The sequence below is a fragment of the Nyctereutes procyonoides genome, unplaced genomic scaffold, assembly GCF_905146905.1.
Source record: "Nyctereutes procyonoides isolate TBG_1078 unplaced genomic scaffold, NYPRO_anot_genome, whole genome shotgun sequence".
NCBI lineage: Eukaryota > Metazoa > Chordata > Mammalia > Carnivora > Canidae > Nyctereutes > Nyctereutes procyonoides.
In genome coordinates, this window is record NW_026575020.1 from 60012694 (window position 1) to 60030412 (window position 17719).

Genomic DNA, 17719 nt, shown 5'->3' on the forward strand with positions numbered 1-17719 from the left:
AGGACTTTCTGAGACCTCCTGGGCGGGAGACAGGGCATGGGGAACCCGATGCCCAGCCTCCAGCCCCGCAGTCTCAAACTCTTTCCTCACACACAGCCATACGCCCAAGGACAGGAGAGGAGATGACACGCTGTCGTTCAGGAAAGTGACCATGAGTATTCTAGAGCTAGAATCAGTGATGCAAACGGTGGTTGTTCTGTCTTCCTTTGGAATTTCTGATACTCGAATTTTCTTGGATTCCACTTTCCCACGACATTCCTTGTCTCTGCGGTACTTGACACTTTCAGCCATTAAGCCTTCTAGAAAAAGATCTGCAGGGCAGCCCGGGGGGGGGGGGGGGGCTCCGCGGTTTAGCACCACCTTCAGCCCAGGGCGTGATCCTGGAGACCAGGGATCGAGTCCCACATCGGGCTCCCTGCATGGAGCCTGCTTCTCCCTCTGCCTGTTTCTGCCTCTCCTCTCCTCTCTCTCTCTCTCTCATGAATAAATAATGAAAACTTAAAATGAAAACTTAAAAAGAAAACAAAAAACTGCTACCCACATGGGTGCCAGAGTAGTGCTGCGCTAGACGCCCCAAGGGGCATTCCCCTGAAGACCCCGGGGCCAAACCTCGAAGCACGCCCTCGCCCCCCCTTCCTGGCTGATGCCAGCAGCTTGCATCCCAAGCAGTGGCCCTGAGCCTGGGCACCCTTACCCCCTGACCCAGAAACCTCAGCATCCCTTCAGCTCACCCCTGTGAAGCCTCCGTCCTGGGTCCTGGAGGAGGCTCCTGCCCGGCTCCTCCTCACTCCCACTGCTCGCTCTTTCTGTCTCTGTCTCTCTCTGTCTCTGTGTCTCTCTGTCTCTCTCTCGACCCCAGCACTCACTCGCTGCTCCCCGCTGACGGCTCGGGGCCTTTGCTCAAGGTGTCCCCGCCGCCCAACAGGATCTTGCTCATCCTTGGGACTCTGCTAAAAGACCCGCCTTTCCTTGGAAGCCTCCCGGGGCTGGCCGGGGGCCCTGGCGTCCGCACCTCCACACCCTCGGTGTCACGACTCGGACCCACACGGGGCGTCCACCCCGTCCGTGCAGCACCCCCGCAGCCCCGGGGCGGGCGGGCCCTGCAGACAGCGCGCACCCGGGCCACCCCGCACCCAGCCGCGCACCGGCTGGAAAACGGAAGGAAGGAAAGTCTCGGCGGGGGCGGGGGCGGGGGCGGGGGGCGGGGGCGGCGGCTGCACTCCGAGAGCCGCGAAGCATCCTCAGGAACGTCCCCTTTGGAAAACGGAGGGCAGGACACTTGTCCACCCCCGCGGCCGCCCCTTCACAGGCCGAAAAGGGCGGGCCCCCGGCGGCCCCGCGGAGCCCGTGTCCCCCGGGGAAGCGGGGCCCGCCACGTCCCCACGCCCCGCTCCTCGCCGCCCCGCCCGCCGCGCGCCCCGCGCCCCGCGCCCCCGGCAGGCCCAGCAACCCGGGCGCGGCGGAGCCCAGCCGGTGCCCGCCCGCGCCCTCCCCGCGCCCTCCCCGCGCCCGCCGCCGCGCCGGGGCGGGTCCCGGCCGCGCCCGCCCCGCCCCCGCCTCCGCCCCCGCCCCCGCTCCCGCCTCACCTCGCCCGCTCGGCCGCCGCCGCCGCCGCCGCCAGCTGGGGCCCGGCCGGAAGTGACGTCACCGCGGCGCGCGCAGGCGCAGGTGCGGGCAGCGCGAGGGCACGTGACGGCCGGCGCGCGCGCGCGGCGGGGCGTGGCCTCGAGGGGCGTGGCCTCGGCGGGGGCGGGGCCTCGGCGGGCGGGGCCTCGGCGGGGGTGCGCTGCGCGGCCAGGCGGGGAGTGGGGCGCGGGGCGCGGGGTGGGGGTCGCGCGCCCTCGGGGAGCGCCGCTGAGGGCTGGGTGCGGCGGGGTCCCGTGGGTCCGGGGCTGGCGGGCCGGAGACCTCACAGCCCGCGGGTCGGGGTCGGGGTCGAGGTCGGGGGCAGGTGGGGGGTGGGGGAACTGCGCCGGCGCTGTCCCCTGGGCCCCCAGCCTGGGTCGGATGAGCCAGGCGGGGGAGCAGATGGTCCCATCCCCAGTAAAGAGGCTACCACCGGGGCTAGGGAATGACATTTATTGAAAAAGTAAAAAGTGTCACAATAAAAAATTCACCTGGAGGAAAAGCCAGGCCAGAAGTGTGAGGGGTGGGTTGTGCCCAGGTGCGGGGTCCTGGGCGCCTGCCGGCCCCACCGGTGGGACAGGCCCTGGCACCTGGGGGGCAGGAGCCCCGGAAGGGCAGGCCGGGGCTCAGTCCATCTTGGTCCCTTGGAAGAGCTCCACCAGGTCCTTGAAGTCCGGGTCGATGAGGTCAGAGGGCAGGTCCCCGTCATCGTTGGTGGCGTCTCTGTCTGCCCCCAGGGAGATGAGGTACCTGGGGTGCAAAGAGGCCGAGAGGACGAGGTCAGGAGGAGCGCAGGCTGAGTCCTGAGGGGCATCTTGATTTTGTTTTTGTTTTAATTTTTCCAGGAGGGGTGAAGAGGAGGAAACCTGATCCTCCAGAAACAAAGGCTGATTTTTCTAGTTTGCTCTGGGGAAGGCAGGAGGGCAGGAAGGAGACTCGAGAAGCTCCGAGGGTTCCTAGCCGTACGACCAGGGCCCCCTTCGGGGAGACCACGTCCTGGAGCCCCTGGAGGCCGGAGCCCCTGGCCTGACCCTCTCACCTGGCTATGTCGGGGTAGCCGTCGCTGCAGGCGATGTGCAGGGGCGTCCACCCGGTCTCGTCCCGCTGGTGGATGTCCGCGCCGTATTTGACCAGCAGCTTCACGCACTCCAGGTTTCCAGAGAGCACCGCTTCATGCAGGGCGGCCAGGCCTGCGCAGGACAGGGCGCGAGGGGTCAAGGCCGAGACCTTGCCCTGACACCCCACAGACCCTCCGCTGGTCCGGCAGGCACTCACCTGACGGGTGGATGGTGTCCAGGGCGACTTTCCGAGTCCGGATGAAGCGCCCGACCTGCTCCAAGTCACCCTGGCGGATGTGGTCTAGGAACAGGACGTCATTTGGGAAGCGCACGCTGCGATCCGCCAGAAGCCGCCTGCGCCGCTGCCGGGGGCTGTAGCGGGCATAGCGGCTGGTCCTGCTGGGCATCCTGGGTGCCGTGGCGGGCCCACCTTGTGGGGACCCTGCTTCTCGGGGAAGGGACGTGTCCGGCCCGGGTCACACAACGCATGCAGTCTCTTCCAGCGCCACCCTGCTCTCGTGCTCCCCTGTGACCAGGGCACGTCCCTCTTATATAGGACTCGCAGCGCTATATAAAGCTGCGCAGTCATGCTCACGCCGGGAGGGGCTGAAACAGAGCAGCTCCGGCCCTGCGCTCAGGATCATGTTTAATGGCTCATCTTTCAACCCACCTGTTGCTGTGCCCCGGCCAAAGGGGTCAGGTCCTTCCTGGCCACTGTCGTCTGCCCCACAGCTGGGCCTAGAAGGTGCTTACAGAGGGCTGGAGAAGGCACTAGAAGGACAGGACCCATAAGGAAGACAAGTGGGTACCAAGGTCACGGAGAGGGCCCAGGCATCTCCCAGAGACCTGGTAACTCTGGAGAAAGGCCGTGATGTCTGGTGAAGGTGGCTGCTTCGACCTCCGGGAAAGCCAGGGGCTGCCCACAGCTGAGGCACAGGGCCCCGAGCATGCCAAAGAAGGGCCAGTGCCGTCCGTATCTCCCCGTCACTTGTCACCTTCACCAGGACCTACACCACTCCGCCCTCCGCCTCACAAACGTCCCAGGTTGGAATCTGAAGAAAGGCCTCCGCTCCCCGCAGCCCATCCCACACTTGTTTCCCTCGAACCCCGCCTCTCCCCTGGGTCCAGGCTCCTGCCACTTACTGCCGAGGCCACACGTGCTCCCACTGAAGGGAACGTCGGTCTGCCCTGCAGGATGGACCATCGCATCCCTAGGGGTGTGCGCACTCTGGCCGGCCCAGACCCCTGGGAGGGGCTAAGCGGCGGAGGGCTGAGCCGTCGCTCACTGTCTTCACCGCAGCAGCCACGTCTGGAGGTGGCTTCTGCTTCCGTGGGGAGAGGAGCCGGTGGACGTGAGCGTGCACGAGTGGGAGCATACCTGTCGGGTCGGGGGCAGCCCCTGCAGCCCGTGAGGTTGGCTGGCTGCGTTTGGTAGGGCTGCTGTTGCAAAGGACCAGACTGGGGGCTTAAAACTTTATTTTCTCATGATTCTAGAGACCAGAAGTCCAAGATCAAGGTATCAGCATCTTGGGTTCCTTCCAAGGAGAATCTGTTCCGGGCCCATGTCCTGGGGTCTGGAGGCGCTCCTTGGCATTCTCTCGTTCATAGACGTGTCCGCCCATCTCTGCCCTCACGTCCATGTGGCCTTCTCCCTGTGTGCGTGTCTGTGTCCAAATTTCCTTTTTTTTTTTCTTCAAGGTTTTATTTATTTATTCATGAAAGACAGGCAGAGGGAGAAGCAGGCTCCCCGTGGGGAGCCTGATGTGGAACTCGGTCCCAGGACCCCAGGATCACACCCTGAGCCAAAGGCAGATGCTCAACCACTGAGGCACCCAAGTGTCCCCAAATTTTCACTTTTTATAAGGACACTAGTCATGGGATTAGGCTCCCTCCTGGTCCAGGAAGAGCTCATCTTGACTGGTCACATCTGTGACAACTGTATTTCCAAATAAGACCATGTACTGAGGAGCTGGGGTCAACACAGGAATATTGGAAGAGCTTAGCCCGTAACATTGGTGAGATCCCCGTGGGTGGTCTCACCGAAGTCCTGAAGGAGGACAGAACCAAGATGGACCAGCACTTGACTGGTACTCTGCACGGGGGTAGGGCAGGCAGCCTGGTGACCAGCAAGCCTTGCATCACCAGGCTGGTTTTGATCCAACAAAACCAAATCAAATGTATTTAACACCCTCTAGGTGCAAAGCCTTGGGCCGAATGCTGTGCAGCAATGGGGCACCGCCTAGGACAGACTCCCCGCCCTGACAAGGGTTTCCCAGCGGTCTCAGAGCCTCCACCTGCTGGCGGGCCTGGCCCCGCGGGACCCCTCTCCCAGCCCAGGCCCTGCAGGGGCCCTGATACCCGCTGGTACCCAGTGTTCCTGCACTTTGGGGCTCTGAGTGTGAGTGTGGTGCCAGGTGATCTTAACTCCTGGTCACTTGGGAGGAGTCAGTGTAGCTGCTGCTGGCTTGTTTACAGGAGGCTGAACTTTCCTTTGATGTGAAGATTGCCTAGTCTGGTGCTGTGGAAAGTTCTGTCTGGCCTCCAAGAACCCCGAGTGAGGCCGCCACGGGTACAGCATTTCCCGAGAGCGACCAGCTTTGGGCTCGACTCAGGCCAGCGCAAACCTGTAGGCAACCCCAGTGACGAAGCCCCTGGCCCATCAGACTGAGGTGAGCCGAGAGCTTGGGCGTCGGTGGCTTTGGGGTTTCCATGTGGATCTGAGAAGGGACCGGTGCCCAAAGCCCCGCAGTCAACCACAGACCCCCTGGAAAGTACTTTGCTGTGCTTTTTGTTCTGCTGAGGACACAGGACGTCCTCTGAACCAGGGTGCGGCCTGGGGCGTCAGAAGCGGGCTGCGAGCATCCAACCTGAGACCGACCATCTGGCAAAGTGGATCTTTCACGCAGCCACAGGCAGGACCAAGCCTAGTGTTTATCCAGCCTTGTCCCTGACGCCCAAGTAAACCTGTGAAGTGACGTGGTTTGTGCGAGGTTAGGCTCTGCCTTCTAGGGAACTGGAGCAGGCCGAAATACTTAACCCAAAAAGCTTACTTTGGAAAAGGCCGAGAAACACAACTAGTCCTGCTTTGCGTCCCGCAGAAAACAGAGCTGGAGAGCCTGTTAGGAGAACGGGTGCCTGGCCCACTGCCGCCCGTCCCCTGCCAGCAGGCTTGGCGGCCGAGGACCTCGAGGGTCTGGTGCACTTCGGAGGCAGCAGCCTCCAACCACCTGCGGAGAGCAGAAGAGGAGGGAGGAGGAGAGGAAGAGGGAGATTTGGGATGTCCCGGGCTGCTAAGCCTTGAATGACCACCCTGAGCTGCAAAGTTGCCTGCTAATCCACCAGCCCGCCAGGTTTTGGACTCCACCCCGCAGCCTCCCAGCCAATCCAGGCCCTGGAATGTGCTAATCAGCTGCCTCTGCAAAAGAGGAAAGGTATGGGTGACTCAGTGCCTCTCCCGGGAGCACATGACAGCAGCTCCGGGCAGCGGCGCCGGGTCCCAGCTCTGTGCACAGGCCTGGCCGGCACCGCTGGGTGCTCAGGGTCACCCACGCCGTCGCTGGGGCGGGAGCGCAGGATCCTGACGGCCTTGCTCGGGGCGGGCTTCCTCCCCCGGAGGTTCTGCTCCCCCCGTGACCCCTGGGGGAACGGCTCACAGTCTGGAGGGCAGGGCTACCATCCTCTCCCCCAGAAGTGGCCCAGCTCACCTTTCTCTGGCTGCGTGTCGCCTTCCGTCAGCAGGACAGAGGCCCGGCGCGCCTAGGCCCCAGAGCGCACGAGCTGGAGACCAGCCCCAGGACGGGCCGCCTGAGGCCCGGGCTTCTGCGCTGCCGCTGCGCAGGGTCCCGCTCACCTGGGCTGGGGTCTGCGGAGGCCTGGGGCAGGCTGACACAGCAGGGAGGGCCGGGGCAGGACACAGGCTGCGACAGTGAACAGAGAACGCCGGAGAGCCACGTCCATGGCACGTCCTACGGTGGCGTCTCCAGCCAGGCACCGGCACCTCGAAGCCCCCCGGCACATGGGCATCAGCGCCCTGGGCGGGCAGGGCTGGAGAGGTGGGGACTTGTGCGGTGACAGGCAGGGCTCTGTAGAGACCCAGCTACGTGCGCTGTCCTTGACCCAAGGTGGACGGTTATGTCCACATCCGTCCCCCTCCCAGGTCACCAGGTGGCCCTCCTGCCCCTGTAGACAAGCTAAGAGAGCAGCAGATGCCAAGCCCTGGGGGGTGCTGCTGTCAGGGACGGCTACCCGAGGCCCGCCAGCCCCGTGTGGGGCTGCTCTCCTGCTCTCGAGGGGGACCCACAGGTGCGGCTGGGCACCAGGGCCCGAGGAGTCAGTCGGGCTCACAAGGCCCATGTGCCCAGGACTGCAGCTAGGCCGGTGGCTTCGTCTACAGGAAAACCAATTCCGATGGTCCTTGGTGCGAACCAAGGAAGCTGAGGTTTTTTTTTTTTTTTAGAAATTTTTCCTTTTCAGTTTTTTTTTTTAAGATTTTGTTTAGGGATCCCTGGGTGGCACAGCGGTTTGGCGCTTGCCTTTGGCCCAGGGCGCGATCCTGGAGACCCGGGATCGAATCCCGCATCGGGCTCCCGTGCATGGCAGCTGCTCTGCCTCTCTCTCTCTCTCTCTCTGTGTGTGTGACTGTCATAAATAAAAATTAAAAAAAAAAAAGATTTTGTTTATTTATTCATAGACACACACACACACACAGAGAGGCAGAGACCCAGGCAGAGGGAGAAGCAGGCTCCACCCAGGAAGCCCGATGTGGGACTCAATCCCGGATCTCCAGGATCACACCCCAGGCTGCAGGCGGCACTAAACCACTGTGCCACCGGGCTGCCCTCCTTTTCAGTTTTAACATTAGCATCCTAACATTTTTTTAATTAAAGATTTTATTTAGGGCAGCCCCCGTGGTGCTGCGGTTTAGCACTGCCTTCAGCCCAGGGCGTGATCCTGGAGACCCTGGATCGAGTCCCACGTCAGGCTCTCTGTATGATGCCTGCTTCTCCCTCTGCCTGTGTCCCTGCCTCTCTCTATGAATAAATAAGTAAAATCTGGGGCTGCCCAAAGCTGAGGTTTTCAGAGTCAAATTGCATTAAAAAAACTGGTTAACTTGTGGGGCAGCCCGGGTGGCTCAGCAGTTTAGCGCCGACTTTGGCCCAGGGCCTGATCCTGGAGACCCGGGATTGAGTCCCATGTCGGGCTCCCTGCAGGGAGCCTGCCTCTCCCTCTGCCTGGGTCTCTGCCTCTCTGTCTCATGAATAAATAAAATCTTAAAAAAAACAAAACAAAACTGGGTAACTTGCTATTTCAACGCACAATCTTGCTTGTGAAGGCTTCCTGGTGAAGCTTGGCAATGCCCTCGACTCACCCACCCTGGAGTGTGTGCCCCGTTTCCTGTTGGACCCCACCATGGCAGGGAGACTGCTCTTGTGCAACAGACTGGGGCCACCTTGGGTCCTGGAGCAGCACAGAGCAGGACACATGCGGCAGCCGGGGGCCCAAGCACAGTGCCAGGACACCCACCCCACCTGACGCGGGCCCGCAGCAGCCCCCAGGGCAGGCAATGCCCTCCACTTGGTGACGACACAGCAAACTACCCGTGACACTCATGTGGCTCCCATAAGCATGATGCGACCAGGAGAGGCCCAACCCAAGCCCATGCCCTGTGGCCTGGAGAGTTCCTAAGATAGAGACAAGAGGTAGTAAAATTTCAACTTTATTTGGCCAATGTGTTCAATTCCGCTATCATGGTAGAAATGGCTGAAGAACGGCCTGCACGTGGTTCGGCTCAAGCACCCTCGGCCGTTTCCCAGCCTGGAAATGGAGGGTTCTGGTTCTGCCTGGGGCAGGCCTCAGGCTACCCTGGGAGTCAGAGCACCGGGGAGCCCAGCTTGCGGGGGAAGGGGTGCTGCCCGGGCCCGTCCGGGCTCAGCCAGCACCCACCGCCCCTCCAGTCGTTTCTAAAAGGCTCCCCGAGACAGAGACCCAAAGTCTCCATTTAAGCAAACAATGTGAGACCCACGCTCGGTCATGGCAACACCGGCACCAGGTGGGAGGGACCCGTCCAGCCCGGCCTGGCCCCTCCCCACACAGGGGACAGGAGTCTCCAGGGAGGCCCGGCCAGAGTGGAACAGACACCCTGACGTCCAAAAATGTCTCAAAATCCCACAAATGGAATTTTTTAAAGTGAGAGTATAAACCTAACAGGAAGGAGGCTTCACCTGCATGAGATCCCAAGACATTTTAACGAGCACTTTGGACAAAACCATGTACGAAAAAGTACATCACAATTTAAAAAAAAACAGCCCATCAAGATGGGCTGGCCTGGAGATAAATCCCTTTCCAAAAATTGAAAAGCAGAAGGAAGAGACGGGCCTAAGTTTACACGTGTGTTAGGATGAAGTGTGGCTTCAGAAAAGTTCCCTGCATTTCCGATCGGTGTTCCCTCGTCCCGGTGAGGGTCCGCGGGCTTCCAGAGGCCGTGCTGCTGGACGTGCAGCCGTGGGGGTCGTGTCTGGGGTGCCCAGGTCTGCACTCTGCCTCACAGCTCGTCTCTCACAGTTTTCTGATCCTCCTCCTCCTCCAGGTCAGGCTCCTCTGCTTCTTCCAGATCTTCCAGATCCTGGGGGAGAGGACGCAGGAAAGGAAGTGGAGAAACCCGTCAGGAGGGTGGCACAGCTCGGCCGGCAGCCACGCCCTGCACCCCGACAGGTTGGCCATCGGGACAGAAGCAGCCGACTCTGGTATCTACGAGCGGATGTGTGGGACCCCAGGCTCCAGGGTCTGTAGCTCGGTGACAATCCACCACGGCTTCAGGGAGCACTGTCTTGGCGGGCCTGCTGCCACTGTGGGCCTCCAGCCCTATGCCAGCCCCCCTGGCCCGGGCACACCCGCAGCTGCCCAAGGCCGACACGGACAGGCCTAAGTTGCCGTCTGGTGGGAGACCTCAGCCAATGGGCTGCGGAGAGCACGTGAGCCCCAGTTAGCAGGGAGCCTCACGGGACACGCCTCAGCTGCCGTGAGCAAACGCCAGCATTTAAGGACCCCTACATACGGAGTGTCCATCCGGAGAGTGGCTCCCCCCAGCCCGGGTACACACGCCTGCCTCCCACGGTGCCCCCGCAGGCCTGCCCCTGGACCTCAGGGCACATCCCCAGATACTGGCTAGGGCCCATCGACCACTGGCTCCCACTCACGTCATCGTCCCCAGCTCCGTCCTGGCCTCCGCTCTCCAAGAACTTCTTAAAACCCTCTAGTGTCCGCTCACCATTGTAATCAATGACCTGTGGAGGGGGAGAGGGAGACTTAGGGAACTGGCCAGCAGCTCCCCCTCCCTGCCTCCCTGCCGGGCCCGCGCGTGGCGCACCGTCCTGTCCGCGCTGGCGGGGAAGAACTTGAGCGTCGGGAAGCTGTGCACTTTCACTGCCTCCACCTCGTTAGCCGTCGAGTCCATCTTGGCGATGACGATGTTTTCATGGTCCTTGTACGTCTCTCCCAGCTTATCCCAAATGGGAGCCAGCTGTTTGCAGTGGCCACACCACGGCGCGTCTGAAAGAGAACCGCGCTGAGGCCCTGGGCCACCCGCCCCCAGCATGCATGCGCTCCGGGGCTCAGACCAGGGAGCTGCAGGCCCCTCACTTACAGAATTCCACAAAGACGTTCTTTTTCTCATCGAAAGCGACCTCCTCAAAGTTCTTCCCAACGAGCACCTTGACGGGCTGCTTGTCCCAATCTTCAGGCAGCTCCTGGCTCATGAGGTGGGGCTGGAGGGCAGGTGGGCCGAGGTCAGGGACGCCGGGCCTCCGCCCCCCGCTCCGAGGACCAGCGCTGCCTGGAAGGGGGCCATGCCCATGCGGCGCCCCATCCTCGGGACCCTCGGCTCAGGCCCAGGGCCAGCCCCCATGCCACGTGCCGCGCCCCCCACCTTGATCTTTCCTTCCAGGAAGCGGTGGCAGAAATCTTCGATCTTCTCAGCCGTGAGCTCGGTCGACTCTGGCTTGTACTTGGTCATCTCCTCCTCCAGGGTGATGAGGCGCACGGCGGGACACTCCTCCTTCTTGAGGCCAAAGAACTCGAGGATGCGCTGGTTGTCAGTGTGGTCGCTGTCGATGAAGATGAACAGGATCTGGGGGGAGAAGTGGCTCGGTGGACGGGGGGCCGAGGGTGGCCGCCTGCAGTCCTGAAAGCAGGGACGCTGCTGCTACCCTGCCGCTGGAGGCGGGCGCACGGGCTGCTCACCTTCCCCTTGAAGCGCTCGGCCGCCTTCTTGAAGTTGCTCAGTTTGCTGTCGTAGTCAGACACGCTCTTGGGCAGGAACAGCAGGATGTGGGTCTTGATCTCCCCTCCGAAGATCTTCGGGGCCGTCTGTGTCACAAGCACAGGTTACTGGGTCTGAGCCACAGACCAAGCCATGAACACAGGATATTCTCTCAACAGCTATGATGCCGCCACCACACACTCGGCACCTGGGGATCCCTGGGGCCAGGACCTCTCTTGGGGCGCCACCCCACTCTCAGGGCACAGGACCCACTAGAGAGCCGCACCTGCTCTGTGAACTCGATGACCAGTGGCAGCTGGTTGTGCTTGATGAAGTCCAGCAGCTTCTCCTTGCTGATTTCTCCCTCGAAGTTGTTGCGGCCTTCGTCAAACTGTGGATGCAGAGAGGGCCGTGAGCGCCTTGGAGCCCCCAGCCTCCTGTGCCACCCTCCCTGCGACTGCCCCGGGGCAGCCCGCACCTTCCCATGGGGGGGGGGCAATGGGAGCAGAAGCCACTTGCCTCTGTCCACAAAACAAAGCCAGCGGAGGGCTGCAGAGGGCAGCATCCTCCAGGGCACCAGGCAACAGCGACCAAGGGAGGACACCAAGGGGATGGTGTGGCCTTTCCTAGGGAGCAGCTGCAAGTTCCTGCTCCCGCCCTCCCCTGAGCACTCCCCTGAGCACACCGTGCCCTTGGATGGAAGCGGAGGGATGGAGGACATCCCGCACGCTGAGGTCGGCCAGGAGACTGGCAGAAACCGAACACTCTCACCACTCAGTTGCAGTTGTCTGGAGAAAAGGGACTTTCACAAGACCGTTACTTGTGATCATACAATGTTATTTTAGATGAAAGGGATTTAAGTCGGCTCCTCTGCCAAAATGTGGCTGAGATCAGGAGTCGCTTGCTCCAGCGACTGAGCCAGTCGGGTGACCCTGGATGAACAAACTGTTTAAGACATTTCTCTAATTTCTGGCCCGATAAAAATCAATAGGTATAATCAATCCACAACCACAGAAGCTCTTCGGGATCCCCAACAACATGGAAGACTTCCAGGAGTCCTGGAGCCCCGAGGGTGGGAGGCTGTGGTTGTTGACCAGAGAGGCCCAAGAGGGGGCCTGCAGCCCCCCAAGGGGGGCTCTGGAAGGGGCACACGGAAGCCACCCCCCGCCGCAGATGGGCTGATGCCCTGCCCGGTGAGGGTACTGGTGAGCCTGCCTTCTTCATCCCCTCTGGACTCTCAGATCAGACCCGAGACAAATTACTCTTTTCATCCTAGACGTTTCCCTTTATGCTTCCCTAAAGAAACTTCTAGAAGAACACTTGGCCACTCCCTGCTCCCACCATTACACGTAGAGCCTGGGCTAAGGTGGTGCACAGAGGGGCTGCTAAGTTAGACCAGATCGAGGCCTGGGCCTCGGTGGGCAAAGCCAAAGCCTTTGTCTTCCCAAACCTGGGACGGAGAAGAGCGAAAGGGGGCGGAGAAGCCAAGGCCAGGCCCACCAGGTGTGCCCCTGCGGCGACCAGAAGCACTAGGCCAGCGCCTCGGCCTCCTCCAGAACCGCATCTCTACCCCCACCTGTCAGCAGCCTGCCCGATTTCACGCTGGGAGCCCCAGGAACAGAGCTGCCCTGTGCACCCGCCTCGAGATGCAACCTTTTAGCAACGCTGCCACCTCACACTACGCTCGCGGTCCGCTGAGTGAAAAGCAGACGACCGGCCCTCATTCGGCCGTGGCGACTAGCTCCACGAGGCCTCAGAGACAAACGAGCCCGAAGGCTTGACACTGCAGGCAGTGGAGACGCCGGCCCCACAGCGCCTCCTGACCTGCCCGCTTCAGAGAAAGAGGCAAACACAGCGAACACCAGACAGACAAAGACACAGGTAAGTGGCCCTCAAACCAGCCGTCCAACCAGCAGTGACCCATGACCCAAGCCTCCATCCTCCTGGCAAGCGGCAGCTGGCCACTACTGGGGCCCACCTGCCCTGTCCCCTGGGGAGGCACCCAGCCCCGGGCAGACAGGCAGACCCAGCGCACTGTGCGCAACTGGACCCTGGAGGAAGGAACAAGCAAAGGCGTCACGTGGAGAAGACGGGCGGCCCCGCAGGAACCTGGGAGGGGCTGGACCTGAGCCCCCCGCCCGGTGGGGCAACCACTGACCTGCGCGGCACCAAGTCCCCGGTTCTGCCAGACTCATGCTCCAGGCTGCCCGCCAGCCAGCCCCAGCCCCAGGGGCCCGGCTGTGCCCAGCGCGCATGGACAACGGGAAGCAAGCACTCGTCGGTCGGCCCACGGCTGAGCTCCCGCACACGCTGCCTCCACAGACCTTCAAGGACGTGGAGCAGCACGGGGCGTGCGTGAAAACTGGTGCCCTGGAACTTCAGGGCGATGGGAAAGCAGTGCGAGGACCCAGCAAGGTGTGCGGCCCTGGCGGCCTCAGAGAAAACTCTCCCCCTCCGTCAGCCTCCACCCCAGGACCCAGGACTCTCACCTCCCGCCCCGGCCCCCGGGGCTCCCACGGGCTCCCCTCACTTGGGAACTGGGATCTCCTGGACCCCTGTGTGATGACGATTGGCTAATCTAGCAACTCCGCTGCCTCCGGGGAGTATGTGAGGATCGGCGCCTCGGGAAGAGCACGTGGAGTTCCCGGGGAGGGGCAACAGCGGAACAGCCAGGGCACCGGAGCAAGCCCCCCCTAGCCGTGGTGTCCCGGGTCCAGGAGTGCGACCAGGAGGCACCCTCGCCCCTCCCAGCAGCCCCGGGCTCCGTGCCAGAGGCCACCCTCACTACACAGCTGCCAGGCCCACACGTGGGGTGCACACACAGGCAGAGACCGGCGCCCCTCGGGACCGCGGGGTGCGCCACCTTTCGGGAGCCCTACACCTGCCCTCTTCTTGCCCTGTCTCCACGCCCAAGACATGCCTCCTGCCCTCGCCTCCGCTGCCTGTGCTGAGCCACATGCTGCCGACCCACAGGGACGACGTGGGGACAGCCGTGCTCCCCAGCAAGGCCGTTCAACCAGCCCACCTGGCTGCCTAGTGGCTAAAATAAAAATCCAGAAACACGAGGCCCTGTGGTAACACCGTACACGTAAGCCAGGCCACGTCCCAGCAATGGCGCAAGCAACTGAAAGGCACCGGTCCCGGACCTGTGCTCGCCGCACCGTGGGGCCCGGGCCAGCAGTGGCGAGACTCCAGTAGGTTTCCGGTGAGCCCAGAGGTCATGGAAACAGTAAGGGTCGCACAGCAGTGTCGACATCATTGATGCGACATACTTACGACCACGTACTTAAAACTATCGTAATGGCAAACCTTGCTACGTGTCTTGTAACATTTTTTTAAAGAGAACTAAGACAAAAAAAAAAAGAGAGAGAGAGAGAGAGAGAGAACTAAGACCCCAGAGTGGCTCTGCTTTCATCAGCCCTGGTACTGCCACACAAGCCAGAACGAAGGACCCACAGCACAAAGTCTGAAGGCCACTGTCTAAGTGGCTCCTCAGGTCTGATGTTGCAAAACAGGTGCTCGATGAGTCCAGCTGGCGGTCCAGCGCCGCCCGGCCAAGGTCCTCGGGCGCTGGGAGCAATAAGGAAAGCAGCCCCTGGCCGCGGCATCTCACCTGGGGCGGGGCTGGGGGGGGGGCACTCACCTTCTTGAAGAGGACAACCCCATCCTTGCTCAGCTGGTATTTGGAGAACACGTCGCTGTTGGACGTGATCCCGAAAGGTATGTCATCAATGGCCTCTGCCGCCAGCAAGAACTGCTTGGCAAAGTCCGACTCCACGTCCTACAGGGAAGAAGAAGCAGAGGTGGCCAGACACCCAGACACTGAGGCTCCCTGCCTGGGTCAGCAACAGGACAGCCCACTGCCCAGGCCACGGGAAACCAATGACGATGGGGAAGGGGGGCTGTGTGTTGGGGAGAAGGCCCGAAATGAAGTTCCAAAGCCTCTACCTTGAAGAAGCCAATGACGGTCACCTCGCTGGACTCCAGCAAGGCCTCTGCGGCGGCCCCATCGGGCAGCGTGGTGGCAGCAGGGCCTGTGCGCTTCTTCAGCCAGTTTACAATGTCCTCAGCTTCTCTGCCAGCTGCACCCAAACACATGCACATTCCACTGAAACCCAGGCCCACCCTCCCTGCCCATCATCCTCTGAGCTCTGCCAAAACCAAGGCAGGATATTCTCTTTCCACAGAAGAGCCACCTTGTCTACACACCTGTGCAAATTCTAGGGCTAAAAAGGCTTTCCTGAGCACACGAGAAACCGTGACTGAGTTTGGAGCAGGGGAAAGGCAGCGGCTACTGCCGAGCAACAGGGCTACCGCTCCTTTTCCCTTTCCAGTCCCTTTCCATCTTCTGAGTTTCCCTGTCTTTTAAACTCATTAAACACACACACCTCACACGCACTTTCCCCCGGGGCCTCACTCATCCTAAAGATGCAGTGCAACTTTTTAAAAAGGGGGAAAAAAAAGGCTGGTAAGTCAGACGAACACCAGCTTTCCCTGTGACAACAGGCTGAGCAACAGCTGGCCTTGGGCATCCAGGCCACTCAGGTGTCCCTGTCCGTGGCTGCTGTGGCCTACTGCATGTGCCTCCCAGACTAGGGAGGGAGCGTGATCATGCACCTGCGTGCCACAGGGCAGACCGAACGAAGCGCTAGGAGCCTGCTCCTCCTGAGACTGGGGCCAGTCACCGTTCCCCTCAGTTTGGCTCGCTGGTCCAACGCGAGAAAGGTTGCGAAAGCTCACACTTAAGAAGGATTCTCCTAAGTGGCAGCTCAAAGCTGAGTCATCAGTTACAGGTGGAATCAGCAGTAGCCGTCTTGTTCTCAAAGCTACGTGTCAGCGAGGGGATCGTGACAGCTCTGCGCTTCCTGTTCCACAAGTGAACGTGGGAACAATGAACAGCAGTCTAAGACGCAGACCAGAGTCACCGGCGTCAGGATTAACTAGGCTGCTCCAGAGCGTTCTGACAGGGAGCTACAGAACCGGTTCTAGAGACAAAAGTTTCTCCTCTCGTCAGTACCTACGAGCCGCAGCGCAGCCCAGCCCTCAGGAGGCAGCCCCAGAGGCGGCCACGAGGGCTCGTGCGGCACCCAGCTGGCCTTGCGTCTGAGCTCCGTGACAGGTGAGTGACGCCGGCTGGCACACCTGGGTTAGCTATCACTACACCTGTTGCTCTGTGAGGTCCCAGGGGCCCCAGCCCTTCTCTTCTCAGGGTCAATCGTAGAACCAGCCTCAGCTTGCTATGCACCCCAAAAGGCTGCCCTCCTCCACCCAAAGGATTCTGCAGGGATTGGGAACGCTCCTCCCCCCGAGAGCCGGAGAGGCCGAAGTGGACCGAGGACAGGGCCCCTCCTGCCCCTCAGGCTCCCTGCGCAGCCTGCAGGCACTTAGGGGCAGCGTGGCGGCCGCACCTGTGTACTCCCTGGGAGCAGCCGTGTCTCCGTTCTTGAAGAACTTGATCGTGGGGTAGCCACGGACCCCATACTGCTGGGCCAGATCAGACTCTTCGGTGGCATCGACCTTTGCCAGCCTGATCTCCGAACCTTCTGCCTTCAGTGTCCCGGCGGCTTTGGCGTACTCGGGGGCCAGAGCCTTGCAGTGGCCGCACCAAGGGGCATCTGGAAGAGCAAGCGGGGTGCTAGGAAGCAGCACTGACCAGGTTCCACCGCTCCCGTCACCTTGTGGTGCGCACTTCCTTCCATAAAAACCTTATCTGCTCGCCGAGATAACCCCCTGTGAACGCGCGGGGCTGAGCTGATAGCTCGATGCTCTTAGGCAATATCGGGACAGAGGCCACGAACGACAGCGCCACACCGCCCCCCGCCCCCCGCCCCCCGCGCCCCGCCACAGTCAGCACGGTCAGCACGGGACAAACTCCGGGGCACCCTCCGAGCACCCGCAGGCGGCAAGGGCGGGGGCCCCTGCGCTGGCCCGGGGAGCACAGGACTAGGAGGCCGGCGCCGCGGCACCTGCACACGGAGCGAGACCCGGTCGGGCGTGTGCGGGGCGGGTGTGCACGCGGCCTGGCGCCGCTGTGGCTCCGGTGCTCGGGGCGCCGGGCAGGGCCGCCGCTGGGCTCTAGGTTTCCGCCCGGGCCGGGCTGGTGATGCTGGCGGGCGGCGGCGCGGCGGCGGCGCGCTGGGCTGGGTCCCCGGGGCAGGAGGGGCGCCCCCGGGACTGACAGCGGCTCGCGGGGCAGCGTCGGCGCGCGGCCCGTGCATCCGCGGGCGGGGAGCGCCGGCAGCCCTGGGGGCCCCGCCCCGCCCCCCGCGCCCCCAGGCCCGGCCCGGCCCGGCCCGGCCGGCGGCACTCACAGAACTCCACCAGCAGGTACTTGTGCGCCGCCAGCGCCTCCTCGAAGTTGCCCTTGTGCAGCACCAGGACGTGGTCCTCCTCCTCCGGGGCGGCGGCGCCCGCGCGCGTGAGCGCGGCCAGGGCCAGGCAGAGCAGAGCGCGGCGCAGCATGTCGGCAGCGGGCGCGGCGCTTCGGTTGGCGCCGCCGGGACAGCGAGGCCACGAGAGCGCGCGCTGCCCGCCCCGCCCCTATAAGCCTGGCCGCCGCCGCGCGCGCGCCCGCCCGCTCCCGCGCCCGATTGGCTGGCGGGCTCCGGGGCCCGCCTCCGAGGCGCTCGGATTGGCTGCCCGCCCTGGCCCCCGACCCCGGATTCGGAATCGCCGTGGCCGCTGCCCTCGGCCTCGCCCGCGATTGGCCGAGGAGCTCGCGCTCGCAGTCTTCCCGGGCTCCTCATTGGCTCCCGGGGGACAACTTTCTCTTCCTCGA

The 17719-nt window shown here is 62.5% G+C and overlaps 2 protein-coding genes across 2 annotated transcripts; both read right to left on the reverse strand.

Moving 5' to 3' along the window:
* Positions 1–2065: 2065 nt before the first annotated feature.
* Positions 2066–3220, reverse strand: PPP1R27 (protein phosphatase 1 regulatory subunit 27). Its single transcript, XM_055327109.1, has 3 exons — positions 2902–3220; positions 2666–2816; positions 2066–2376 (listed from the first exon to the last, which is right to left on the reverse strand). The coding sequence occupies exons 1-3, from the start codon at positions 3089–3091 to the stop codon at positions 2253–2255; spliced, it is 465 nt and encodes a 154-aa protein (XP_055183084.1). The 5' UTR covers positions 3092–3220; the 3' UTR covers positions 2066–2252.
* A 5164-nt stretch (positions 3221–8384) lies between these two features.
* Positions 8385–17469, reverse strand: P4HB (prolyl 4-hydroxylase subunit beta). Its single transcript, XM_055334366.1, has 11 exons — positions 17253–17469; positions 16350–16556; positions 14890–15023; positions 14585–14722; positions 11228–11332; positions 10923–11048; positions 10609–10809; positions 10327–10447; positions 10051–10232; positions 9881–9967; positions 8385–9306 (listed from the first exon to the last, which is right to left on the reverse strand). The coding sequence occupies exons 1-11, from the start codon at positions 17401–17403 to the stop codon at positions 9226–9228; spliced, it is 1533 nt and encodes a 510-aa protein (XP_055190341.1). The 5' UTR covers positions 17404–17469; the 3' UTR covers positions 8385–9225.
* Positions 17470–17719: the final 250 nt, after the last annotated feature.

Excerpts from the sequence above, each read along its gene's own strand:
- P4HB (XM_055334366.1), bottom strand. The coding sequence starts at position 17,403 with ATGCTGCGCCGCGCTCTGCTCTGCCTGGCCCTGGCCGCGCTCACGCGC. Across the intron at positions 11,049-11,227 it reads TCATCGAGTTCACAGAGCAG|ACGGCCCCGAAGATCTTCGG; the intron begins GTGCGGCTCTCT and ends CTTGTGACACAG. Across the intron at positions 9,968-10,050 it reads CCGCCAGCGCGGACAGGACG|GTCATTGATTACAATGGTGA; the intron begins GTGCGCCACGCG and ends CCCCCTCCACAG.
- PPP1R27 (XM_055327109.1), bottom strand. The coding sequence starts at position 3,091 with ATGCCCAGCAGGACCAGCCGCTATGCCCGCTACAGCCCCCGGCAGCGG. Across the intron at positions 2,817-2,901 it reads GGACACCATCCACCCGTCAG|GCCTGGCCGCCCTGCATGAA; the intron begins GTGAGTGCCTGC and ends TGTCCTGCGCAG. Across the intron at positions 2,377-2,665 it reads GGCTACCCCGACATAGCCAG|GTACCTCATCTCCCTGGGGG; the intron begins GTGAGAGGGTCA and ends TTTGCACCCCAG.